General features: G+C 46.8%; 8 protein-coding genes across 8 annotated transcripts; 5 read left to right on the top strand and 3 right to left on the bottom strand.

The window, feature by feature from the left end:
- Positions 1–1,371: 1,371 nt before the first annotated feature.
- On the top strand, positions 1,372–3,038 carry EDB93DRAFT_1143337 (uncharacterized protein). The gene is made up of 8 exons (XM_041449394.1): positions 1,372–1,576; positions 1,636–1,653; positions 1,703–2,048; positions 2,101–2,180; positions 2,230–2,270; positions 2,324–2,477; positions 2,536–2,700; positions 2,757–3,038. Exons 1-8 carry the CDS (start codon positions 1,523–1,525, stop codon positions 2,946–2,948), a joined length of 1,050 nt encoding a protein of 349 aa, XP_041308121.1. The 5' UTR covers positions 1,372–1,522; the 3' UTR covers positions 2,949–3,038.
- EDB93DRAFT_1143334 (uncharacterized protein) lies at positions 3,039–6,049 on the top strand. The gene is made up of 4 exons (XM_041449393.1): positions 3,039–3,603; positions 3,664–3,938; positions 3,997–5,711; positions 5,764–6,049. Exons 1-4 carry the CDS (start codon positions 3,189–3,191, stop codon positions 5,843–5,845), a joined length of 2,487 nt encoding a protein of 828 aa, XP_041308120.1. The 5' UTR covers positions 3,039–3,188; the 3' UTR covers positions 5,846–6,049.
- A 140-nt stretch (positions 6,050–6,189) lies between these two features.
- EDB93DRAFT_1143333 (uncharacterized protein) lies at positions 6,190–8,029 on the bottom strand. Its single transcript, XM_041449392.1, has 4 exons — positions 7,604–8,029; positions 6,889–7,550; positions 6,637–6,841; positions 6,190–6,580 (listed from the first exon to the last, which is right to left on the bottom strand). The coding sequence occupies exons 1-4, from the start codon at positions 7,691–7,693 to the stop codon at positions 6,347–6,349; spliced, it is 1,191 nt and encodes a 396-aa protein (XP_041308119.1). The 5' UTR covers positions 7,694–8,029; the 3' UTR covers positions 6,190–6,346.
- A 219-nt stretch (positions 8,030–8,248) lies between these two features.
- On the bottom strand, positions 8,249–11,289 carry EDB93DRAFT_1249988 (WD40-repeat-containing domain protein; the record flags this gene model as incomplete). Its single annotated transcript, XM_041452934.1, has 3 exons — positions 8,249–9,969; positions 10,023–10,167; positions 10,231–11,289. The coding sequence occupies 3 exons, from the start codon at positions 11,287–11,289 to the stop codon at positions 8,249–8,251; spliced, it is 2,925 nt and encodes a 974-aa protein (XP_041308118.1).
- A 1,667-nt stretch (positions 11,290–12,956) lies between these two features.
- EDB93DRAFT_1328157 (Metallo-dependent phosphatase-like protein) lies at positions 12,957–15,118 on the top strand. Its single transcript, XM_041455110.1, has 12 exons — positions 12,957–13,079; positions 13,137–13,356; positions 13,418–13,449; positions 13,511–13,599; positions 13,658–13,792; positions 13,861–13,879; positions 13,938–13,979; positions 14,042–14,198; positions 14,251–14,309; positions 14,359–14,484; positions 14,552–14,621; positions 14,708–15,118. Exons 1-12 carry the CDS (start codon positions 12,989–12,991, stop codon positions 14,859–14,861), a joined length of 1,194 nt encoding a protein of 397 aa, XP_041308117.1. The 5' UTR covers positions 12,957–12,988; the 3' UTR covers positions 14,862–15,118.
- EDB93DRAFT_1143314 (P-loop containing nucleoside triphosphate hydrolase protein) lies at positions 15,119–17,916 on the bottom strand. The gene is made up of 11 exons (XM_041449391.1): positions 17,426–17,916; positions 17,261–17,372; positions 17,024–17,210; positions 16,892–16,973; positions 16,753–16,841; positions 16,619–16,706; positions 16,394–16,568; positions 16,180–16,337; positions 15,590–16,123; positions 15,412–15,532; positions 15,119–15,356 (listed from the first exon to the last, which is right to left on the bottom strand). Exons 1-11 carry the CDS (start codon positions 17,822–17,824, stop codon positions 15,217–15,219), a joined length of 2,085 nt encoding a protein of 694 aa, XP_041308116.1. The 5' UTR covers positions 17,825–17,916; the 3' UTR covers positions 15,119–15,216.
- A 1,104-nt stretch (positions 17,917–19,020) lies between these two features.
- Positions 19,021–21,434, top strand: EDB93DRAFT_1279088 (major facilitator superfamily domain-containing protein; the record flags this gene model as incomplete). Its single annotated transcript, XM_041454429.1, has 10 exons — positions 19,021–19,154; positions 19,210–19,263; positions 19,313–19,374; positions 19,425–19,541; positions 19,596–19,702; positions 19,754–19,877; positions 19,931–20,310; positions 20,361–20,616; positions 20,672–20,930; positions 20,990–21,434. 10 exons carry the CDS (start codon positions 19,021–19,023, stop codon positions 21,132–21,134), a joined length of 1,638 nt encoding a protein of 545 aa, XP_041308115.1. The 3' UTR covers positions 21,135–21,434.
- Positions 21,435–23,924: 2,490 nt separating this feature from the next.
- EDB93DRAFT_1143307 (uncharacterized protein) lies at positions 23,925–26,082 on the top strand. The gene is made up of 17 exons (XM_041449390.1): positions 23,925–23,968; positions 24,019–24,106; positions 24,161–24,174; positions 24,242–24,262; positions 24,312–24,389; positions 24,441–24,468; positions 24,528–24,579; positions 24,633–24,676; positions 24,728–24,752; positions 24,806–24,833; positions 24,891–24,933; positions 24,981–25,081; positions 25,141–25,200; positions 25,252–25,279; positions 25,328–25,385; positions 25,442–25,466; positions 25,519–26,082. The coding sequence occupies exons 1-17, from the start codon at positions 23,931–23,933 to the stop codon at positions 25,700–25,702; spliced, it is 915 nt and encodes a 304-aa protein (XP_041308114.1). The 5' UTR covers positions 23,925–23,930; the 3' UTR covers positions 25,703–26,082.
- The last annotated feature ends 212 nt before the right edge of the window (positions 26,083–26,294 follow it).

Here is a 26,294-nt window from a genome sequence, read left to right as displayed (position 1 = left end):
ATACCCGTTCGTCCTCTACCACCGTGTGCACGAGCGGTCGTTGGTTCCTCAGACGCAGGAATATTTCAATTTATGTCATACTTGCCAAAGTCGAAGATATCAATTTCCCTCAATCACTTCGCTTCTTTGTATCTAAGGTATGTCATATCATAGACTATGCGTTGGCATGCCCTGTTGGAGTAACAGCTTTCAGTCATTCCAGGGTTTCTTCTCGTCTTCATTTTGCATCAAATTCAAGTGTAGACAGAAATAATAGGTCTGCCTGCTTATACAGAAAGGCAGTATCACCGTGGGGAGCACCCTAGGTTGGGTCTTGATCTCTGCGAATAAACAATTCACTGGTCCCATGGAACAACCGAGGAATCTAAAATTCAAATAATAAGTCCATTTCTCATAGTCGAATTGAACAATATATATTCATGTCCCATCAGCTCTATGCTTAGTGTTTACTGTCGTTAGAGCTCAATCGTTCTGGACACCCGATCTTATTATTGCGATGGCGAATTTAAAGAATTTTGCTCACACCGATAATGCCACTGGCGAGTTTCTTATTGCTGTAGATCGTGTCTTGTCACCGGTCCAAATCAATCACTTTTGACCTTCGTAGTCCTGTTTGATACACCGTTATGCTTTTTACCAGCGCCAGCAATTCGGAGTATTTCCAGTGTCCAACATCCCGCGTAGCACTTCCTCCCAGACCAGCCGAAGACAGCAATAATCTATCCATGCCCACCCACAGAGTTCAGTGGCGAAAATCTGCATTTGATCATGATGATGAGTACGCATATGCAGCATACAAGGTTATGAAGGATGAAACTCATCCGACAGTCGTCCGAATGGGATTACTAGAGCGACCGGTCAGCATTAAGTGAGCGCTGTAGAGAAATACCGCAGCCTCGTTTTTACAGGCTGCAGTATGTGCATGTAACATGAGTGTAATACCCGCTGATGTGATACCGTCGTCGGTCCATAGACTGGTGACCAGCCCGTCTATGAGGCAAGCCATCGATAGCCCGATCCAGTCCTTTTGGAGCTTAATTCGCGGGCACGAGTGGTATTTCAAGTTCACCAAGACTCTCAGCCAACCGTGCCCTGTCTGTCCCCTCTATAGACTCCCTAAATAGGCGGCAGAACCTGGTTCGCAAGGTAGTGCTCTGAATTTCCCTGCAATCATCTTGATCTGATATCTCATCTGGATTTTGGCGCGGTCTGCTTCTGCGGTCTTCACGGTCAATTTAAAAGTAGTAACGCATAACAAACGGATTTGTGTGGGCGATATAGTGCGGTCCTCATTAGTGATTTGAGCTGACGCCGTCGCCGGTCGACAGGGTTGCAATGGACCAACTTGAGAAGTATTTTTGTAAAATTTGTCAGCAATAGAGCGCTGAAGCCTGAGAATTCACTACTACCAATTACATCTTCTAAGTGCGCACGATCTCTGCAAGTGACAAACCTCCGTGGAGTGCTATAGACAGCACTATCATCGACCTTTTATACAGTCTTTATACCTGCTACCCAAATTATGCCTCCAAAGAAGCAGAACGTACCTTCGGGTTCGAAGGTCAAGGATGACAAGGTAGATCATCATGCAGCTACATCTCAGGAAAGAACTGATCGATTAGTTACTCCACGAAGACCTTTGGTATGAAGAATGTGAGCACAGTCATACACTTCTTGTCTACGTATTTACCCTTGTGTTCAGAAAAATAAATCTGCCAAGGTCCAGAAGCAGGTGCAGATTCTGCAGCAGCAGCAAGCTATGACTGGAAAGTCTAGAGAAGCAATTGCAAAGGAGAAAGAGAAGGAACTGCGTGAGAAAGCGAAACTCGAGGAGGAGAAGCGCAGGAAAGAGGAAGCTGCTATGTTCAAGCCTGTTCAGACGCAGAAGGTACCTTTCGGAGTCGATCCCAAAACGGTGCTTTGCGCTTTCTACAAAGCCGGAAACTGTGAGAAGGGCAACAAGTGCAAATTCAGCCATGACCTCAATGTTGGCCGCAAGGTTGAGAAGAAGAATCTGTATGAAGATAGCAGGGAAGACAAGACGAAAGGTGCGGTGTTCACGAGTCAGCTGGCCGAATCTCTCATTGTGTCTTTCATCAGATACTATGGAGAACTGGGACGAAGAGAAACTACGGAATGTAGTCCTATCAAAGCACGGAAATCCTAGAACAACAACAGACGTGGGTCGGGATGCATCACCGCTCGGACCTCTACTCAACGTACGTATAGATCGTGTGCAAATTTTTTATCGAAGCCATCGAGACTCAAAAGTACGGAAATTTTGAACTCTGCAGTTTGACTGACTTAATCATATTCTTTCAAGGTTTGGATGGTTCTGGGAATGTCCCAATGGAAACGAAAAGTGCCAGTATAGGCATGCCTTACCTCCTGGGTTTGTACTTAGATCGGAGCGCAAGGCCGCTGAGGAGGCAGCGAAAGCCAACGTCATCAGTCTGGAAGACTTCCTTGAAATTCAGGCGAGTGTGATCAAGTAGTAATGCAATTCCGCAAGGATCTCATGTTGCGAAATCACAGCGTCACAAACTAGGGTCAAATTTAACTCCAGTCACTCCAGAGACTTTCGCAATATGGAAGAAAACTAGGATGGACAAGAAAGAAGCCGAGACAGAAGCATCACGGAAAGCAAAAGAAACGCAACATGCAGCTGGAAAGAACTCGGGCATGAGTGGGCGAGATCTGGTGCGTAGGAATGAAACAGTATGCGGCCATCCCCTATTCACTCGAGGAAACTTTAGTTCCAATACAATCCAGAATGGTTCGAAGACGACGAAGACGAAGCCGAAGACTGGGATCTATCGGTATACCGTCGGGAGCAAGGCGACTCGGAAGACGTTACAAGAGTTGAAGAAGACATTCAAAATATCAGGATATACGATGATGATGCAAATGGCGATTCTGAAGGGCCATTGTCATCGGATGGCACGTAGGATCTTTTATTGTGTACTTTGCTTCAGGAAGACGTGCATTCACCCTTGTCACTTGAATATCATTTTCGAGCCCAATATTTACACTCACGGCTACGTCTTCGTACATAAGAAAAGTCGGTTAATTTGTGTGACTCGGACTACAAAGTCACCGTTCCGAAGACCAACTCCAAAAATCAAGGTTGAACTTTTGCCCTTCTCAAGTCAACTCTCCCAATATAGCTCTAGCTCATAGTATACAAAATGTCTCGCATTCCTCAACCATCTTCACGCCCAACCGTGAAGACGACCCTTGTGCCTCCTGCTCGCTCACGAGCTCCGTCACCATCCAAGCCTGCCGCCAGTGTATCTTCCCCTCGTGTGAGGACTAAGTCGGTCCCAAAATCTCCGTCTAAGGCTATCCGTAGGCCACCACCCATCGAAAATGAGCCACCTGTTCCCAAAACGCCATTAAGCATCAAGGAAGCTGTCGCTCTGAAGCGAGCCGAAGCTAGAAAAGCCATGTCTGCTTCTTCGGGCCTTGGCAATAGCGCAGGCTTCGATGATTTTGAGAATATTGAAGATGCAAATCCGATGGTAGGGAAGAAGAACGAGGAAGAAACACTCGAATTGGGGAGGTGGTCTGTGAAAGAGACTATCGAACGTGCTCGTAGCACAGGTGAGTGGATGTGATTCGTGTCAGATGCGTGCCGTTGATCAGACAAGGTTACTGTTGCAGGTGCCATCAATTTGTCCTCTCGATCTCTACCATGCATTCCTTCTGCCTTGTTCGAGATTCATTTGGGAGTAACTCCTGACCCGTTGAAGTCTGTAGCTTCAGAGCCACCCATATCGTCTTCCACGGATATTTCATGTTCATCTAGGCAGGCTGGCCAACGAGAAGGTCCAGCGTGGTTTGAAGCCCAAGACTTGCATGTCCTCAAAGCATGGAATAACGATATTGTCGAAATACAGCACGAAATCTCTCTCTTTGGATCATTGAAGACCATTGATGTAAGTGTTGACCACGTCCTCCCGTGATAAATGGTATTTACATGTGGTCCGTTGCAAGTTGCATCAAAACAGGATTGTTGTCCTACCTGATACCTTTGCCGACCTTACGGCCTTAACTACCCTAGATCTTTCTCATAATTCCCTCACAGCAGTACCCTCGAATATCTTCGCCTTACCAAATCTCACGGTCATGAAACTGTCCCATAACGCCCTCAGCGAGCTCTCCTTTGGTGCGCCGTTCTCAAAGTCTACCTCACGCAAAGCGCAACACGATACCTTCAGTTCCGGAGGATTCTTTGGTCCTGTCATCACGAGAGCCTCGTCGCCACTGCCACGCCTTTCTGTCCTAGACGTGTCTCACAATAAACTCACCGCTTCTACCATAGACCACGCCAATCTGCCTCCGTTGATAACAAAAGCTGACTTTGCCGCGAATCCCCTAGATTTGGGAGACTCTAATTCGACACCTGCATTTATCCGAGCCTTCAGTCACTTAAAACATCTCAAGGAACTCCGTTGTGAAACCGCCGACATCGGCGATGATGCCTTCCCCAGTAACTTATCCACTTCGGAAAGTCAATGTTTCCCTAGATTGCAGATCCTTGATATGGGTGAAACTCGGGCTACGATGGAAGGCTTGCAATCTGCGTTATCTGGGCTGAAGCAGGACATAACGTACGATTTTACTACTGAGGAACCTCCCGAAGGCACTCTGAGGGTGTCTGTCGGCAAAAAGGTTGTTCGGGAACCTTGGGAGATAGAAGCGGAGAGAAGGGTGAAGAGCCGTGTGTCTAAAAGTGGGACAAGCACGGAAAGCGCTGGTAGCCCCAGCAAAACAGATGTAGGCCAAAATAATATAGATGTCGTCAAGGAGGCTTGGGAGATCGAGGCAGAACAAGGTTTGTTAACGGAGGGTGGACGTCGGCGGGCAAGAGCGGCGGCAGCAACGTCTGCAGCTGATATTGTGTCACCTCCGAAGCCTAGTTCCCTCATCGGACACGGACACCCGCCCACACTTGCTAACACCTCGCAACCATCACCGACCGCCAGTTTAACGAATCCTCAATACTACCATGCTACCACTCAAACACTCACTTTACCACCGCTCTCAGCTCCGACAAAGAATCATGCTCGATCCTTCTCTTTAGCAACTCCATTCTCAAGTCTACCGTCCTCTCAAGGTAAAACGGATTTTGCTTTGCCTACACCGACACTTCCCCTCGTTGCTGTATCGGCTCAGTCGTTCGCACAGACGCTCAAGATTCTCGTGTTAAGCAACCGCAAATTTGATGTTTGTGTTTCTCTCCCAACCACTGGCGAGGTTTTACTTCCAAACCTGGAGGAACTTGTTCTGGATGGGTGTGGATTCGGCGATCAGGTCCCTGTGACACGTCAAGCTGACACGGGGACCAACACTTCTCCGCGCTCGAACGATACACTTCTACCTTTATTGACGCGCGTTTTCCCGAGTCTTCGGACGTTAGATCTATCTTATAACGCTCTTACGTCAGCTTCCCTGCAGCAGGATGCCCTGTCTTCCCTCATCCTGGCTGATAACTCCATCGGTCGTAAGGGCCTCAGGCATCTCAGACTTCGTGGTAATCGAATCGATGGACTTGATGCTTTCCAGGGTATCGCAGATCTGTTCAGAGGTAACCGTTCGGTGCCAGATTGGAAACTAGAGGAACTAGATCTCAGAGATAACGAGATTTCCAAGCTTCCTGCAGAACTTGGTCTTTTGCCTCTGGATGTCTTCTTGGTGGATGGTAACTTGTGAGTGGTTTGGCGTGTGTTGATTGTATGGTGATGTTTACATGCTTGGTAGGTTCCGTATACCCCAGAGGAGGGTTTGGGAAAGGGAAGGGACGAGGGGCCTTTTGAGTTGGCTAAGAGGTCGTTTGGAATGATACCCACACTGATGTTTCTCCTTGCATTAGTTTTCCTTAGTTTGAAAGCGATGCGATGATGTTCGGAATCCCTCTGTCTTTAAATTTTGAGTTGACGGTGCAAACTTTTGATTCAGTGACTTATTACATGGCCTGGTCTTTCAGTTTGGAGTTCTTACCTTGCTGAAAAGTGAGCTTACAGTCTCTTGTGCAATGTGTATCGATGCAAGTAGCAACAATGTTGGTAAATTTGCCACTGGTGACGAATAAACAGCTCGAAGGTAAGCTGCTAAGCTGCTGGCTAACGGAAAAAACATAATGCTATATCCCGGTTTGATTAATACATCAATATCGATGTTGGTATAGCATCTCTACAGTATACAAGTACGACATATCCTCCCTCTCATTACGAAAATACTAATTATTGGTCTACTACAGTCACGGTTACGTTCGTACCGCGGCATTGCGGTTGAGATTTGTGATCCGTACTTTACGGACGCAAGTCACAACTTCTGAAAACAATCATTCCCCCCATAGCGATTCCTTCGGCTCAAACTTGCAAAGGTCACTTATGCTCTTCGTCCACTCCTCGCGCACACGACTGCACGAAGCGAGATAACTAAGTTGCTCCGGCGTAGGATGGTGGGCGTGGAATACAAACAAATAATTTGACATGTCCTTCTGTTGGACCATTGAGAATGAATTTTCTCCATTTCTGATAAAAGCAGAGATATCGACGCAATTGTCTGGAGTAACCTGTCAAAACGAAACTTTCAATGTCATTGCAATTTAGTATGCATACTGATACTCACGAAAATTGGTGGAGCTAGCGGAATGAAAATATCCTTCCCGTCCCGCTTCGTCTTTAGTGAGAGGTCCCCAGATGTGGGCCACGAACATTGCGAGTACTTCAGTATCTCAAAGCGTGACGCAGATTCGTCACCTTTTAGTGGATTGGATGGGAGACTTGGGAGATGATAGCAAGCGAGCGATATACAGACGCTTTCTTCCAAATCTCTGTGAACCGCTAAATTTGCTACGGACAAGAGAAAATTGACACATACGAGGTTAGCGAGGACTGAGGACTACGCTTCGACGTCACCCAACGGGCTATGTGGTAATAATGTGAATATTCGAAGTTGAAAGTGATGGTAAGGGTCCCAAGAGCTGATTTAAGTCCTTGCCGATATACCATCACAGCCATGTCCCCTCCAAATCTTGGGAAGTTGGCCTGCGGAGCAGTAACTTGATATGAATGACATTCGCCTTTTCCTTCGTTAGGCTGCTTGACGTCTACAGAAGCTGGGGCCCAGACAAGAGTACTCGAATGATGAATGATTCCTGTAGCTGTAGGTTGGTTGGTTGTCATCATTCCACTGGGTGGCGGTCTCGGATACATCCCCCCTGGCATGCCAAACGGCTTCGATTTCTCTGCGACAGGGGTTCCTGCTACATTATTCAATAATACAGGCGTACCAGGTTGAGCAGTTAGATCCACCATAGGACTCGAAATCTTCGGATCACAAGCAGCTGCTTTCTTTTCAAGTTGTGCTTTGAACCATTGCAGGTCGCGGTTCTTTATGTGCTCGGGTATTGAAGGTCCCTCAGGCTTGAGTCGGCGCTTAGGCTGCAGTTTTTTGATAGTTCCACCTTCTCGGGATCTGAGATTGGCCAGGAGAGCTGCTGAGCATGACGTAGACGTGGTATTAGAAGTCTGCGTCGTTGCCTATGAATGTGCATTTCAGATCACGAATGAACAGGAAGTGTGGCCTATCCTACAGGTGATTGAACTGACCCCGCTTGCGAGTTGCCAGGAAGTGTTAGCTGCATGCTTGGGGTCGCGTCCTGGACCTGTCTGATAGCTGGCATATCTAGTAGTGCTGAGGTAGTGTTCTAAGCAACATCATGCCATCCATCGAAACAGATCTAGTTTAATACGTGCACGAGAAGAAAGAAAAAGAATTGTACAGTCAATGACCAAGGGTGCATCAATCAAAGACTTTCAATCCAATATAAAGGATGCTTTGTCGAAAGCTCAATGGCATTTGATAAAGCAATCGACGAAGCAACCTTTATATTGAGATCCGAGAGGCTGCTAGTGTGCAACCCTGGCACGTCACCAAAGGCCTTCCTGAACGATTTAATCCAGCGCGCGGATGTTTAACTTTGTGGCCGTTCCAAGTTGTGCAGTTGTGCAAGTAGTGATGACGAGAAACAAAAGTATGATTGATTGTAAGCATATGACTTTTTTTTTTCAATAATCCAGGGATATGAAAAGACGTGCGAAAATTCACAAGACTGTTGGTGTCAACGACGATTCAACCAATTAAGTGACTCCTACTTGCTTGTCGCGAGGCGATTTTCCAAGCGGGGACTGTCGAAGTACGAATGAAAAAGATCCCTGTTCTCCAATAAAAAATGCAGCTACAATATCTCTAGCGTTTTGACATTCATCATGTCATCGACGTAAGTCATGTCCCTGACTTGTGCGATGATATTGCAACCCGAAGCAATCCTCTTATACTCCCCTCCCCGCTGCTGCGCTAGTAAAAGTGCACTGAAAGGCTGTCCGAGGCGAACAACCAACCCCAACTCTCGGGTGTGAGACCGCGAATCACCGGATTCCTGCTGCCCTAACCAAAGCGTGCCTAAACGCTGTGTGAGGCGATCGAGCAAGCTCGATTGTCGCGTAAGGGACTGCGAACCAACCGGTTCGTTATCTGAAGGAGATAAGCCAAACGGATCATCTGATGGAGACCCAGGGTCAAGCCTATCGTCCGCGTGCTGCATCTCGTCTGCAAAGTCAGGCAGCCCAAGATCATGACGATTCCAAGGACGGACGAGCAAAAATTTCTGTGAAGTGGGCTTCCCACGCCAGAACTGAACCAACGTGTCCGTCGTTGTGATTTCCAGGTCTCGGAGTCCATCTGCCTTGATATGATAAGTGCAAGGTGTACCGACCCTCCGTTTGACTTTTGTGACTGGAAATGTGATGCAAGGCAGTTGCAGTCTGCAGTTGGCGAAGCGAGGAGCACTGAGGTTATCAAGGATGCTGTAGAGTTTCAAAGCCGACTCCGAATCTACATTATGTCGCAGCGAGGAAACTGAGACTTTAATCTCGTCTTCAGATAGAGATGGCAGTGTGCATGGCGGGGCTTTGTATGAGGCAATGTTAGCTGGCAGACAGCTATTGAAGCTGGATGACTGTCCAACCCAGTCTAGGGCTGTGATATCTCCCGAGTGAGCGATAATCTCCTGCAAGAGACGTCCGAGCGCATTTTGTTTCCTCTCTCCGTAGATGACAGGTAGATGGATGCCGAAAATACCAAACAATGAGTATGCAATGTCTTCCTGCAATGTCGTAACACGGCATGATGCCCATTGAAGTTTCTCTCGGGCGTTTCTCATCCCCGGGCTGAAGGCAACGAGCGCCTGTGTATTTATACCAGTTGAATACTCCAACTCCTGCATGATATTGACAGATTCCTTGTGGTTTGGTGAGCGGTCGTCGAGATATAGGGTCCAGTCTGCTTGGTAGAATAGAATAATTGCAGGAGCGAGGAACTCCTGAACAGTCCATCCTCGTGTGTTCCACGCACTATTTGTCAGTGCGCCAGACTTTGACGAAGGAGAAACATCCGATAGATAGATAATGGTGAGTGCTGAGTTGCGATACCAGACGAACATGGAGTTGACTGATTCTTGGAGCTCGACGTTATTGTTCTGGTCGATGCAGCATGTATCGACCCACGCCCAATAGTAACCCGCATGGTGAGCGATTTTGCAGAACTTCTGCAACTTCACTACGGCTCCAACTGGATACAACGTGTACACACTCTTGTCCAGAATTTCGTGCAGCTGCAGCTCCTTGGTTTCCCACCTATGTGATAACATGACCCAACCGAAGTACTTCATGACCGTTTTTCTGATGGGCTCTGTTTGGAGAGGTGTATGCAGCATTGATGACGACAGGATCTCCTTATACTCCATGCTTTTCTTGAAGGTATTGATCTGTAACTGTCGATCACATAGCTTCCCAGTGATAGTGTTGATTAGACGAAGTGGGGCATTTTCCAGGTGAACATGAATGGCTTGTCGAATGGCATTTTCTACTTCAGGCGGACTGACATAATGCTGGCGTAACTCTGCAAAGAAAAATCAACTTCAACTTAGCTCTTTAGGTACCTTGTAGGCCTACGTCGTATCTGTGCATCGGGTGCATCATCCAACTTGGACAGCATGATTTTGAAGGACTCGATTGCGTCATCATAGCGATGTGCTTCATGAAGAACTGCGTGTTTCAGTTTGTACCCAAGGTAAGACGATGGGTTGAGTTCAATAACCTAAGAATCGGTAGAATCTAGCATCACTACAATTGTCAAAACAATATCAGATATTGTTTGCACCTTTTGGGCATCCGAAAGGGCCTCTGGATAGAGGTTTTGTCCCAACTTCACTTTACAGCGGTGTACAAAGTAAGAGTCTGATGAGGAATACAGCTGGACTGCTGCCGAGAGTGTGTCCTTGATTGACCAGAGTTGAACATCACCATGAAGATCTCCGACCACGACCAATTCTGCATTGGGAGAAATGGCGACGCATGTAACATCTACGGTGTGCTTCAGTGGTTGTCCTATCTTCTCGTGTGACATTGTGCTCCAATGGTGCACAGTCCTGTCGTCCGAGGCAGTCGCAATGAAGGATCCATCAGAAGAGATGGCGAGCGAGTTGATGTCGGAAGTGTGACTAGTACAAGTTTTTCCGAACTGGTATCCGTTCGAGGAGTCCCAGAACTTGACTGTTTTGTCGTATGATGCAGAGACGAGTTGCTGGCCATCAGGTGACCACACAACGCTGAGAACCCAATTCTCATGAGCGTTGATCTTGAAAACGAGTTCGGCGCTGTCTGTGCACCAAATCCGGATGCTCCGCAATGATCCGCATGCTAATTTTAGACCATCTGGGTTGAATGCGACGCTCGACACTCCACCCAGATGACCCTGGAGTGTTGAGAGGACGGCGCCAGTCTCTGCATCCCATATAATCACTGTCGAATCGTATGACCCGCTCGCGAGCCTCTTGCCATCGGGGGAGAAGCATACAGAGGACACCCATTTTGTATGCTTCATCAGTGGATCGAATCGCATCTGCTTGCTCTCGACGTCCCAGATGATAATGCTGTTATCTTTTCCACCGCTCGCAATTCGCCTGTCGTCTGGCGATACCGCAACTGAAAACACCTTGTTACTATGTCCCACAAATCGCCCTCCTTCCACTGTTCCTTTCTCTATGTCACAAATTCGCAGGGTATAGTCCCATGAACCAGTGACGACCCGTCGACCATCTTTGAAGAATGCGACTACCGACACTTTGTCCGAGTGCAATCGCATCATTTTTATTGGCGCCGGCGTCGCGCGCCTTCTCACAACATGCTTCTTATATGCTACATCGAGTAGTCCTGACATGTAGTGATGCCTAGACGGGAAGACAGACGGTCAGTAGCATTTAAATTTTACGAGGAGCGTACCTTATGGTTATGTCGTCAATATTAATTATCGTGAGTAGAGTTGGATTTCTGCTCACTTTGTAACTCATCTTATGTGAGTAAGGGTTTATCCGGCCGGGATCAACGGCCATTCCTGAACCTAATTCTCTCACTAGCTTATCACCGCACTTCCCAGCCAAGTTTTCAATTAGAACAGTAATATCCTTTTGTCCGCGCTTCGTCCAACGTGATCAACTTTGCCGGTTTGAACGGGAACCGCGCCGTGTGCAAGCATGTGACACGTTGAACTACCCCCGTCAGCATCTCATTCGTGACATAAAGTCAGGGATGATGATATTCGGGGTCAGCGAGCCATCACACGCACCATGATCGGAAAGGTCAATAAAAATTCACGGAGGCTGGTGAAAAGTACTGTCATGCATTGAAAATCCTTGTATATGATATGGTGTTCGTTTCAAGCGGATCGTGAGCTTGCGAGCATCGACGGACGAAACATGGCCTTTGTAAACAGTCGTATGAGGATTCGCCTTCCAGAATTCGCCCCAGTCAAAAGGAGGCTCTTCTCCTTCTCTGCACCTTTGCCTGTCGCTCTCTCTTTTTTTCGCACGCACGCACCTCCCTATCTGCTGCTTCTAGTGTGCATCGATCTGGAGTAGTGTTTCCTTCAGAACCCTCGGTCTGCGCACTTTTCGGACTCAACACGCTCCGAAGGTTCGTCTTTGTCGATACCAATCCCTCTCCGAGCACAAGCTGCCCTTTTCGGACTTCGCGGGATCCACACCCTCGCCCAGATCCCTGCCTTCCTGCACTGGTTCGGCAAAGCCAGACCCTCCCACACACAAAATGAATTAAACTAAGTAATGTCCCCTTCAAGTCTTAACACCCCGTGTATCGTCTTGTTTCCTCGAAAGTAATATTCATTCACTATACTTGAACTAACGAATGTTATCTCCTTTTCTCTCTCTTATCTTCACCCAGAAGAAGCGTGTATACAAAGGTTCACCTATACCGAGTAAGCACATACTCTCCTTCAAATGCAGAGGTCCCCTACCAGCGAGAAACGAGCGGCCAAGGACGAGCAACATGTTTGACAGAATTGATACAAGCATCTAACCCAAAGTCATTCTATCGGGAATAGCGACCGCATGAAGACACTCATACGTCTGATCGGTACATAATTGACCTAAGATTATCATCCTGGGTTGCCCAACGACATCAGAGCGGTGAACAAACCATCGAGTCAAGCAGCAAACGCTGTAGTTACTGCTCAGCTGTTGCTGAAGATAAAAAATAGTTTCCAGGTCGTAGAACTGAGGCCCGTATTATCCATGTATACTGCGGCAACCTTGTTCCTTGAATTGAAAGCAGTCTCTGCCTCTCACATTACAATCTGTCATTGATTGACAAGTCATGCTGTCGTCGAGCTGTGCATAGGTTTCCAAACGGACCCACTGGTTGCATAGCAAACTGAATATTGTATATATTTGTTATTACAAGATTCCAGTCGCTGACGTTGAACCTAGTAAACGATAAAGTTTAATGGGCTGTGATAGAGTATGTACGTTATTATGTAATATTACGACATTGAAACTCAAGCTAATTAGCTCAAAATTCCGAAGTCCCTCCACTCCCTTCACCTAGACTATACTCACTGTGCCATGATACTCTTGTGTTTGCGTGATATCCTTGTCACTTTGCTCGTCCTTTTCTATGGAGGAGTGGTGAGAGCATTTCCAAGTTTGCCTCATGGTATGCATCATCGTAGAACACTTTCCACAAATCATGTATACACTCAGATTCTGCCAGCACATTCAAGACAGGTTCCAGTGGTCGATACGCCCTCTCAGCTCAACCCGTATCCTGATAAACCACGTCTCACCTTCAGTTCTTCTGGGACCTTTAAACTGACCGTATTCTCGGATCTTCATTATGGCGAAAATCCCTGGGATGACTGGGGACCTCAACAGGATGTTAATAGCACACGCCTGATGCGCGCTATACTAGCTTCTGAGAAGCCTGACTACGTGTATGGATTATGTTCGCTTTCCTCCCAGTTGGATGTTAGTAACGACACAACATCCCTCCAGCGTACTGAATGGAGATTTAATCACTGGTGAAAGTGCGTTCAAATTAAACTGGGTTGATTATTACCGCTAGTGATACTCCCTTGTTTTACTTAGATACATTTCGGGAGAATTCTACCACTCTCATCGATCGCATAGTGGCTCCTCTAAACGACGCAAAAATACCTTTTTCGTCTACACAAGGGGTCGGTTTATTCTTTTTATGAATCGTCGGTAGAGATGAATATGGCGAAAATAATTTAGAACCATGACAATGAACGAAACATCACACATCTTGAAGAAATACGACGGGAGCAGCTCGATAGCTACCTGAGCTACACTCGCACTGCACCGCCTGGTATTGGAGGGGAAGGAGGGGAGGGCACATACTGGGTTCCGGTATGTTACAAGGGTCACTTTCAATCGGGATTATCGTTGACCGCACACATATGATTGTTTATCTGTAGGTCTACGAAAAAGCGACAGGTGCTTTATCAAAGGATAGGAACGTCCGTTGTTACTTACCTGTCTATTTTTCTTCCAGATCTAACACCTGCTTTGATCTTGTGGTTTTTTGATTCCCGAGGTATGCTCCAGTCTTCTGCCAGTGAGGCTTTAGTCGAATCACTGACGTCCTTCGACTACCAGGCGGTTGGTCCCCTGGACCTACATCTGCACCGCTACCCGACTGGGTGGATGCCTCTGTAGCAGGATGGATTAAGCGCGAGACAGATGCAATGGAAGCTGGGTGGGATTCAGTAGAAAGGAGAGAGCGGGGAGCGTTAGCCTTCGTACATATACCTCCGTAAGTGGATTTGATTCGACCACTATGTCATTCTGAAATAAACAATAAAAAGACATGCGATCGAGAGTGTGCAAAAGACATTGAACACCACGCGAGACCCAGGACTCAATGGCGAGTGAAATTGAATATGTCTTATATCTCGCTCACATGGATCTTTCAGCCGACACTCTAGCTCAGGGATCAACACAAGCCACTAGTGACCCGTCGTCGGCTGGAAAGGACCAACCGTTCTGGGATGCGTTGAATGCCAACATCAAGAACTTACACGCAGTGATCTCTGGGCACGGTGAGTTCGCAGACTTGCAAGTTTTGTCTTGTCGCTTACCATATGGCTATGGCTGGTTTTTTCACAGATCATGGCAACGAGTGGTGTGCCCGTGAGCCTTCGAAGGATGTTATATTCTGTTTTGACAAGCACTCCGGGTATGTGGTCTTCTTCTGAACCTATTCGGTTCAGCGTATGTTCATCATTTATCCTATGTATTCTCATTGCATGCATGCTGTCTCAGATATGGTGGCTACAGTAGCTCAGGATGGGGCCACGGCATACGGAATATCGTGTTCCCCTCTGCAGATCCTGCAAGTGGGCTTGAAACGTGGATCTTACTCGAGGACGGGCAGACAAGGGCAAGAGTTACACTGGACAACAACTATGGTCGGTGATCTGCGATTAGGTGGCCCCACGTTTGCTGTATACATACTTACCTGTGGGAGTTAAAACGTTAACACAGCGTCACACACGTTTGCACTTTTTTGGACGAGAACAGTTCACATGGATCAGTCATTGATGACCACATTACTTAGCCATGAAAAGCCTCCGCAACTAATCGCCCCTGCCAAGATCGGGACAATATTAATAGACGAAGAAAAGAGGTTGAAGCTATGCATGTCAAGGATCCTTTAACACAAGAAACTATCATGTGCTTTTGGAATGATCAATCTATATCCATTTGTAAACTGGAATGTTACATGCTGTCGGGGACTCTCTGCTACAATATTAATAGAATTGACCAAGAGCTCAAGACTCGGCCAAGCTCTCCAATGTATTATCAGAGGCCTGCTGGACCCACATGTCATGATACAGACCGCCTAAGCGTAATAATTCCTCATGAGTGCCCTGCTCTGCAACCTGGCCATCCTTCAGCACAATAATTAAATCTACGATCAAGTCATCAGTATGCCCAAGCAAAAATAGAGTGCAGCCAAGGTTCACCTGCTTCAACCACAGTGCGGAGTCTATGGGCAATAAATATACTTGTCCGTGCCTTATCCAGCAACGTGCCGTTGATACTACGCATGAGCTCAGTTTCCGTGTGAGCGTCTAGGGCCGACGTCTGAGAATTGCGGTCAAAGGAATATCCTGCATGAAAATCAGGCACAAGAGAGCTCACAGCTTCGTCAAAGAAAAGGATCGGGGGATCTTTGAGCAACACACGTGCAATCGCCAACCGCTGTTTTTCCCCTCCAGAAATCATTAAACCTCTCTCGCCGACTGTGGTCTTGTAGCCTTCGGGAAGACCCACGACCGTGTCATGAACGCTTGCCTTCATTGCAGCCGCTTTTACCTCGTCGTCCGTGGCATCAAGCCTACCATACCGCACATTGTGCATGATATCAGAATGAAACAGCGGCGTATCCTGTGGAACTACGCCAATGGATTTCCGGAGACTCTGGACCTGAATATCGTGAATGTCCTGGTCATCTACGAAAATCCGACCGGAAGATGGATCGTAGAAACGGTACAGGAGACGGAAGACCGTAGACTTCCCGCATCCGGATGGACCAACTATAGCTACTTTTTTGCCCGCCGGAACCGTGAAGGACAAGTTGCGGAAGATAGGCCGATCTGAATGATAGCCAAAGTTTACATTCTCGAAACGGATAGAACCGCCTTTCAATGCCAGCGGTTTTGCGCCCTCTTTATCCTTTACCAGGAAATCATGTCGGCAAAAACTTGTGATGCAGGATCCTTAGAGCATACCTTGGCGGGAGCATTTTCAGTTTGAAGATTGAACAACACTTCCATATCCAAGAGATTTTGACGCAGCTCGCGATAAATACTACCCAGGAAGTTCAAGGGAAGTGACAGCTGGAAAATCAGTTGGTTCGCCATGACGAGGTCACCAACAGTCATGGTCCCTGACCAAAGCTTGTCTCAGACTAAAAATGCTTCATGAAAGTTCGGCCGAACACACCTTTCATGACGCCTTGTGCCGCAAGGAACATTGTAGCTGTCAACGCTGTGGAAAAAATTACATTCTGGCCGGAATTGAGATAGGCCAAAGATGTGGTGATCTTCACGGAAGATTTTTCGTATTGTTTGAGATGTTTATCGTACTGGGCAATCTCGAATTTCTCGTTGTTGAAATGCTACAGCAGAGTTTATGCAAAAGATATGAAAACATGCAATAAACGGATACCTTGACTGCCTCGTAATTGATGAGCGAGTCAATTGCTACGGTCGCAGCCTTATTGTCCGCTTTATTTGCATCCCGGCGAAATTGAGTTCTGAAAAAATTGAGCAAATGCGCAAGGTGAGATAAATAATACTGACCTCCATGAGGTTGTGCGAACGGTGAACCAAGTGTATGCAGCTAAAGCAGTGACAGTGATTGCGGCAAAATCCCAACCAAATTTCCAAGTCTATTTTCAGTGCTGGGTAAGAAAAAAAACTGAATCTGCTCTTTGCTCACAAGTATTCCGCAAACCATGGATATTTCCAGGGCAGTCGGGAAGATGCGGAAGATAATGGCCTGGAGCATGAATGTGATACCCCTGACACACGACATTCAAAATTTATATTATGCTGTCGGAATGCGACAAACTTGGTACCGCGGTCAATTGCACGTGTAAGTCCACCAGTTTGACGTGCAAGATGGAACTTGAGATCCAGGTTCAAGAGGTGTTCGAAGGTCTCTCTAGCAACTCTGCGAACCGCTTGTTGACCAATATTGGCAAAAACGACGTTCAGTAGTTCCCCAAATAGGGTGGCTCCTGTCCGAGCAGCTCCATCTGAGAGATTTGTTATAAGAAATGGGGAATTCATGTAGCTATGTACTCACATCCAAGGATGAGAGAACCTGCGACGACCCATACCGTTGAATCGGCCATTACGTCTAGGTTTAACGCGTCAATCACGGACTTGAACAGCTGGGGCACCTGAACATTTAACACCTGATGAAGTCATATTTTGATTCAGTCACCCCCTGGTTTCTTGTGCAGTACACTATACCTTGCCAGATGATCAAAAGTCCAAATCCAAGAACAACACGACCACGTGTGCCCCAGTCATCTTTCGGCCAGACATGACTCATCAGTCGTTTGACAATCATCCAATCCTTTCTTCTCTGTTCTTTCACAGTTACGTTGTCGGAATCAACCGACTTTGAGGTGCTAGTGGCTGCAAACGCATTTTTTGCGTGGAGAGTGGAAGAGGATGTGAAAGGTGAAATGAAAGGAGCTAACTTCAAAGAAGAAGGGCGTGTATACAAGCTCCTCAAAGGTTTTCCGTTCAATCCGTGATTCGGACGTGAGATAAGCCGTTGAGAAGTAGCGGCATTGGAGAACGCTCGAAGAGTTGCTGAACGATAGACGAGGCGTGAAGTGAGAGGCGTTCCTGTCCACATGAACGAACAAATGGGCCTTGACACTGCCGCCTGCGCGGCCAAGAGTAGTAACACTGATTCTGAATTCTTGAAGCTCAGCGAGTCGATTCGGTTAGCTTCGCTCTGGTTGTACTAATTACATAATATTGGTGCCTAGGTCCCATGGTCACGGTCTAGTTTAATTCTTCTCATAAGTTTTCACGCGCAACGTTTAACGCTTCAAGCTTCATGTACTTCACTTAAATGGTACAGCCGGCGAGTCACGACAAGACCCTGACTCTGCTTTTGGGACACTTTCAGGCAGCTGGGCCAAAGTTGGAAGTTGTCTGGTCTGGTCCCCGGGTAAGGAAGTTTTAACACAGAACAGCCGCGACAACCTCTCCTTACAATGTAGCCTGAAACGACAACGGGAGACAGAGGACAACAGACGTTTGATAAAAGGGAGACAGCGTGCAGATTATATGCAGCAACCAAGCGACATAAGAAGAAGTTTAGATGAGTACGCTTCTTCGGAACAAAAATTGAGTCTCTACGACAACAGGCGCGGGCAAATCAGACAGTGATATACAGGATGCATCGCTGACCAGGACGATGTCATGTATATAGCAGCTATTAAACGGCAGAACAGCGAAGAAATACTTTTCCAGGGAATTCACGGGCGGGGAACAACGGAGAGCCGGTCGCATCTAAGCTCAGGTACAACAGGTACGAGTAACTGCCAAAGGCGCTACAAGGGTACAAGCTCTGCATGAGCAACATTTGGATGGGGGTAATCGGATCATTCTTGCAATGTATGTATTACAATAACTTCAGTAGTAATTCGCTGATCCAATTCAAGCAAACGTTTTACTGACATCTCGCTGCAGACATACCTTATGCAGGTCAGCCTGAGCTTGTTCAGGCCAACTTTTTGCCTATTACCCAGGCGCCCGGGGAATCTCGCACGGCCTTGTCAAGTCACAGCCTTGATGTTGTAACTGGGTTTAGAGAGCAGTTACCATTGGCCACAGAAGTACGAACGTGTCCGCCGGTGTCTACACAGCACCGGATGCAGTTACGATGGCGGCCTGGTGGGGCGGGTACCATCACTCTTCTTTGCCTAGGCCTGAGAATCCAGTGAACATCGTCCATGCGGTATAAATGACAACGCAAGTTAGGTGCCCATCAGCTGCAGGCTTTCCCCACAATATCAGGGTTCTTATCCTCTGTGAGTCGCAATGTCTGCAATTCCTTACCAACAATCATCCAGTCATGGATCGTACCATGAGCCTGAGTTAAAGGGGCAGGTCACGCTGACGCTTGACGAGCGCCGCCGCGCTGCTCTCGAAGAAATTGACAATGCACCCTTCTCGTAAGTTTCACAAAATCTTTAACTGAAATCTTGCAAAATTCTAATTCACCCCCAGGTGGTTCCATATCAAGGTTTGTTTGGTCGCCAGTGTAGGCTTCTTTACCGACGCGTACGTTTTCTATACCATGTAGCAGTCACCCACGCTCACCTGCCACCAGCTATGATATATTTGCCATCAACATCGCCGCAACCATGTTGGGCTACGTCTACGGTCACACAAGTGAGTATACCGCCATTTTCTCCAATGATGTTGTGTTAAATTATCCGAAGGTAATCAACTCAACGCCAACCAATCTTTGGGTGTCAAGGTAGCAACACCTGTTGGCACCTTGATTGGTCAACTCCTTTTCGGATGGCTCGCAGATGTCCTGGGCCGTAAGAGAATGTGTCAGTCTTATTTCATATTCAAGCTCGCCACCTTCATTGACCAATGTATAATAGACGGCGTCGAACTGGTTCTCATGATTGTTGCAACTTTCGGTCAGGCGCTCACAGGCCAGGCCCCAGCAGTGAGTGCTATTGGTGTGATTATTGTCTGGCGTGTTATTGTAAGTCCAACGAACTTTTGGAACATATGTACCTCAACTCTCTGTCTATAGATGGGCGTTGGTGTTGGTGGCGATTACCCTATGAGTGCCATCATTTCGTCAGAATTCGCCGCTTCACGTTCACGTGGTCGTCTCATGACTGCTGTGTTTGCTGCACAAGGATGGGGTCAATTAGGTCAGTTGATCCCTTTCTCCTAAAATGATTTAATTAATCCAGACTGAGCGCAGCTGCTGCCATCGTCGGTACCATCGTCGTCCGAGCATACAAGACTGAAATCCTCAATGCCCCATTCCCTTGCGCTGTCCCTGTCGATTATACCTGGCGTCTCTTGATCGGTCTTGGATGCATCCCCGCTGTTATTGCACTTTACTTCCGTCTCACTATTCCTGAAACTCCTCGTTTCACCATGGATGTCGAGCGCAATGTCGCACAGGCTACTGCAGATATCACCGACGTGTTGGCCGAGAATCGCGCTACGGACAATGATATTGCAGCACAGCGTGTCGCAGCCCCAAAGGCAACACTCTCAGACTTTGCCACATACTTCGGCCAGTGGAAAAATATGAAAATCCTGATCGGCACCTCCTACTCCTGGTTCGCTCTCGATGTAAGTTCCAATTTAGCTCTTTGAAATCAAAAATTAATGTTCACATCCAGATCGCTTTCTACGGCCTCGGCTTAAACAGCTCAATCATCTTGACTGCAATAAACTTTGGCAGTCCCACCGGGAACAAAACTTCGTCACTTTATGTCTACCAGAACCTGTACAACGTTTGTATTGGTAACATCATTCTTTCCGTGGCGGGCTTGATTCCAGGATATTGGGTATCTTTCCTTTTCATCGACTCCTGGGGCCGCAAGCCCATCCAATTGATGGGCTTTAGTATACTCACCATCCTTTTCATCATCATGGGTCCGTACACTTCACCGCTATGATTACGTACGTGAGGCTGACGATTACTGTGCAGGTTTCGCTTATGATGCATTGGATGCTACCACCTCAGGCAGGGACGCGTTTGTCTTCCTGTACTGCCTCACCAACTTCTTCCAAAACTTCGGCCCTAATACTACCACTTTCGTAATTCCTGGAGAGGCTTTCCCCACTCGTTACCGTTCGACAGCCTACGGTATCTCTGCCGCGTCTGGCAAGCTCGGAGCTATCATCTCCCAGGTTGGCTTTGCTCAGCTTATCAACATCGGCGGCACGAACCGTTTCGTGCAACACATGTGAGCAGCACGAACATTCTCCAATTCGTGTTCAGAAGCTAAATTTGATTTCTTCGTAGCATGGAGATCTTCGCTGCGTTTATGTTGACTGGTGTCATCTCCACACTTCTCATTTCGGAGACGAAACAGAGAACGCTTGAAGATATTTCGAATGAAGAGCAAGAAGGCTACATCAAAGAGGCTGGGAACGTAACCCGCTCCTGAGTCAAGTTGTGCTGTAATATGATTTTATTTTAATATATAGCGCGGACTATTGTCTATGCATCATACTTAGTCAATGTAGGCATCAGTATATGCATGCTGCTTACTTCAATAGCCGAGAAGGTGATTGAGACCAACCAGAACTTCCGTTTTCTTATCGTGAATGCTATGTCGGACATAGCCCTTTTCGCGGGGAAAGTCACTCTTATTACCCCAGATTGACCAGTGTGAATAAATAATTCGCGTGAACAAAATCGTGGTTACCGAACCTGCTCAATCTTATATCTGAATGCAAAGCCCTGCCCGCCATAATTAGGTCGTACGTGCGGAACCTGACATTGTGCATGTAAAGATACCAGGCCGGACAAGAAGACGACAGCAGAACCGTCCAAATGTGTAGAGAAGTGTCCTAGTGATGGCCAGGGTAGATTGACTTCTGTGCTGATGTGTTTTCTGAGATCATGTCAGACGAGGATAAGGTATACCCTACAGCTCGGAAAACCTTGGAATCGTCAACTCATCTAGAAGTAAATGACAAGAGAATTGGATAGCAAATTAGTCTGCTATGACTGACTTTCATAAGAGGCATTGGAATACCATGTCATGAGTACCTACACTTACAAATCACGCTACGGAAAAGATAAGTTGCCCCTCTTTGATAGACTGCGCGCCGCCAAAACCCACACGCTCGATTGTGGCAGGGCTGGATGTCTAACCGTTTTCGATTATGACGTTGACACCGACTGGCCCGCGGCCAGTTGCCTCATCAATGACCACTCGATAGTCCGTAATGACAGTTTTTATCCGCACAATATGTGCTGAGCCCTCCGCTGCTCATTCGTGAGAGGTTAGGCATGAACAACCGTCATCGCGGGTGGTAGCAAGCAGAGAAAAAAGAAGGATCAGAGAAAACAGGAACTTGAGAATGACAGGTACACCGAGAATGTACAACCTACATCCATCAGGTGCTTCGGATGTCAAAAGGCCATTAGCCTTGACAAACGCTTCAGGTACTATCCTGGACTGCGGATCAAGCACAGGGACAAGCGCCCAGGCATCCTTCCTATGGAGGAAATGAGTAACTAACTAAATCTTATGGAGATAGAAAAACTAACCAGGAGAAGAAACTGGTTTACTCTGTCAGGTCCAACATGGAGACCACAACCACCTCCTCATTGACACGGTGAGCGGTGAGGATCGGGAAGATGGAAAGGAGGACGAGGTGATTGCGCAGTCAGTCCTCAATGGTGGCCCATACCACTAACTCTAGCGTCAAACGTGCGATTCTTTCACGACTGCTGAGAAAGGGGAGAAAAGGTGACAAGCGTACTGGTACGTCGCTACGAATGAACTCATTATAATGCTGCTAAGTGAATTCGAAGGGGAAGATTCAGACTTTGCTTGTCAACTCTTTGCTTTATGCACTTACTAGTACAGAACGTTCACGTCTCTTTGTTTACAAAACGTTTCATCCAACCTTTTGTTATTCCCCAGGACTTCAGCGGGAGGATCACTAGACAAATTTGGCCCGGGATAGTCAAAGTCTCGAATATGATGGTCGCGTCACACGTGACGCATGGGGTAGGAGTCGGCAGCGCTCTTTTAAATTCTTTGTCTTTAAATTTGTTGCTTTGTTCTGGACCGGGTTCTGACCACGACGACAACTCGGCTGACAATTCTTCAAAGTTTCACGATCTCTTTCTTAATAGTACTGCCGTGAAGTCTGCATTTGAAACATAAGTACATCTATTACCTCCCAACTGTCCCTTTGGCCATATCCTGCTTGCGTTCTACCACGCCATATCATCGACTCCAACTCTACATCTGTCTCAGAAATATCCCGAACAGTGTGCAGCGCATGACATCTATGCAGTCCGCAGCGTTGCTGCGAAGATTTTAATGACACAGACGCTCATGTGAGCAGTACCACATTGTTCACGAAATGATACAGATGCAAATCGGTACTGAATCACTGTTCCCACGAAGTGCGACACCTCACAGGACCGTGACTCGGGTATGTATCATATCCGATCGAGGGTGTTGTTAAGACATCAGCGCTTCAGCCTCAGTTACTCCAGGTACTTGTTGCCATCATAGTCTTGACTATTTCTGGAGGTTATTGAGATACATCGAAGTTCTGCCACTTGATTCATGCGTGGTGATTTCCTGATCAGTGAGTAGTGAGATGCGGCTGAATAATTCAACAAACTAGGCGCGCTTCAGCTACACAGCCCTAGCTAGACCAAATAGATTCTAGGAATACTCGATTCTGGATTAACAAATGCTCCTTACCCCCTTGCGTCCGCGAGTCAGTTCTTTTCAGAACCAGTAGAGGTTGTGCATTTTGTTGGATGAAAGTTGAGACGGAGCTGTGCACACTGCTCAGTTAAGCCGATCTAACTTGAATTTGATGCACTCTGGAGCTGATCATAAAAAGTTATCGGCTGTGATAGCCGATGGTGCTGGTGCATGTGCATGAGCTGCCAAATCAGAAATCTGTTGCATAGGCTTGGGCGTTGCGCGATGGCCAAACTAGGCTACAACATACTACTACCTGAATCATCGGGTCTACTAGCAGTTAGTCAGATCTCGCTCTGGTCGGAACATTCACCAGCTTCATGCGGTTATCTGTACCGTTGGCGATGCTAGATAGCACACATGCTTATAAGGTTACTCCGAGTCTTCTAAAGTTCCTTCGATCTCTCACTGGCATCCTCCAGAGAAGACCCGGAAAACGGCAGCAACTACGTTCGTGCCATGACCCAAGTCGTGATGACATATAGTTTCGCTATCAAAAAAATGGCTCCCCTGATGACTGGTCTTGGTATATCATCTATGTATTATTGCGTTATCGACAACTATGTCATATACTAACGAAGGCCGATAGAGTTTTCTTGATTTTGACCGCGCAAGTCTGGATCTATTTCTGGAGACGTAGAATTCGATCTCAGGAGAACAGGCAGAGCAAAGTTCTCGTACGAATTTACTACCTCGCACATTACATACTAATTGCTGACAATGCAGAACAGGTTGCCTTCATCTGGTAAATATTTCTAATTATGCATGTTATTCATACAACAGTTGACAGAAAGACCGACGTTGCTTTACAGGTTACTTCAAGCTGCTCAAATGTGAGTCCCTATACAATATATATGTACAGGCCACTAGAAGTCCCGCTAGGGCAATCACTACTCGGATATCAGGCATTCATACGATGGAGTTCGATGATTCACTCCGTTTCATTGGCTATATGTCGACGTCAGTATCATCGGTGACTCATCGGCGAGGCATTTTCTGACAGAAAGATAGAAACTGGGCGCTTTACACTATAATATGGGTAAGTGGGACTTTTCTTCCTTTGGTTTCCAACTAATCAAGCTCGCTGTCGTTCCATAGTCCTTGACCACGTCTCTTGTGCATGGCGTTTTTATATCTAGGATTTTCAGACGTACGTGCTGTTGACACGCTACCATTACACTTCTTTTTGATGTGCGCGCGAAGTTGAGAAGAGTCTCTGTGGTAAACGGAGAATAACATTCGTTCTGGTAGGCACACATCTGGCTGCCTCGGAAACAGCGACTAATTGTGTCAATCAGATCGCATTTTGTGTCATGGAGCAAGGTGCGATAATTTATGCTGTAACAGATAATCCCTACTTAATCACGGAAAAATAGCTTTTGGTCTTCTTAGTGCAATCTGCATGTAGGTCCAAATCCATTAGTGTCGCCCTGTCAGGTGTTTCTCAAATGCAGGAAACAGCTTTCAACTAGATAATCATCCTAATTACGATGTCATCGTTATTGTAAGTTTGTTCTTCCGTTGATTGGGATGCAATTCACAAGGATGAAGTGGTCTATCCCAATCTCGATTGGTTGTTCAGCGATCAATGATGTTCTTATCGCTGGAACTTTGGCCTATATTCTCCACAAACACAGGACTGTATCGCGAAGGTGATTAATCAGTTTTGGTATGCAATTAACCTCTATAATTGACCGTCTCTGGTGCTCAGAACTAACCAAATGATCACGAAACTCATCATATTCTGCTCGCAAACGGGTTTGATTACAACGTGAGTTTCTTCTTGTTGACAATGGGTATGTGTTCACTGCTTCCTGTGTAGCGTGGCGGCATCCATCGCTATGGGAATCGTGAGTACTTCAACTCGCGCATCGACCACGTCTCTGACCAAGATGCAGTGGGCAGCTTGCCGTTTCGATATTTACCATCTATATATGTGTTTTCCTACTGGAGGCTGTGAGTTTTGTTATCAACTCGAGTACACGGAATGTTCTGACGTCCTGGAATGACAGTATATGCTACATGTCTTCTCGCCAAGTGGGTCACTCTCAGCAGTAATAGAAGAGACTACTACTGATATCTTGCTCAGCTTCATCGCTCGGGAATCCTACCTGCAGCCACAGAGAGTCCACGAAACCGAGATTTCCGAAATCAGTATCAGTTTTGCACCTTTCACGCAGGGGATCCATGTGGGCTTGCCAGAAAGTAACTCTGGCCAGGAAACATTGGTCATGCAAGGAAGAACAGATTCCTCGAAAGCGACCTCCTGTTAAGTCGAGTGACTATGATTCTTTTAACATAATGACGCCATCTCGGTGTTGTCGTAATTACCTACAGATAAGTTATCATCGTACGTATGTGCCGAGATAATCACCGTATTTACATTCAAATCGGCGGTAGTAGCATCATCAGAAGGCTAGCTAGGGATACATAAAGTTTATTCCTCACAATGCCTCCGTCCTTCTGTGGTCTAGGTCAAGTCTATGACAGACTCCTGTATGAGGTGTGCTAATCGCCTGGCTATATACACATGTGGGGGGTGTCAACATTTTACCTCTTGCAAATTTTAATCAAAAGCAGATCTGGACCTGGCTAGAGCATTCCAGACCTAGCCTAGAGCGTTCCAGAGCACTCTAGAATGCCTTTCGAATGTAATTTCACTGGCGGTGAAAGGTGGTAAATTGACAATTTCCTCGTTGTGCTAGATTTGATATATACCTTCGTATGCACATATAATGTTGACAATAAGCATAATCGGCTAGAATGTGGCAGCATAAGATTGTCATATATCGTTATCCTCAACTTGTGACCGTTAGTTGTTATGATGATCTGTATCGAGTGTTAGCCGCATGAATTATGTTGTGA

Source organism: Suillus bovinus, assembly GCF_016758785.1.
Source record: "Suillus bovinus strain UH-Sbo-P2 chromosome Unknown EDB93scaffold_24, whole genome shotgun sequence".
Lineage (NCBI taxonomy): Eukaryota > Fungi > Basidiomycota > Agaricomycetes > Boletales > Suillaceae > Suillus > Suillus bovinus.
This window is presented reverse-complemented; position numbering and strand designations above follow the sequence as displayed.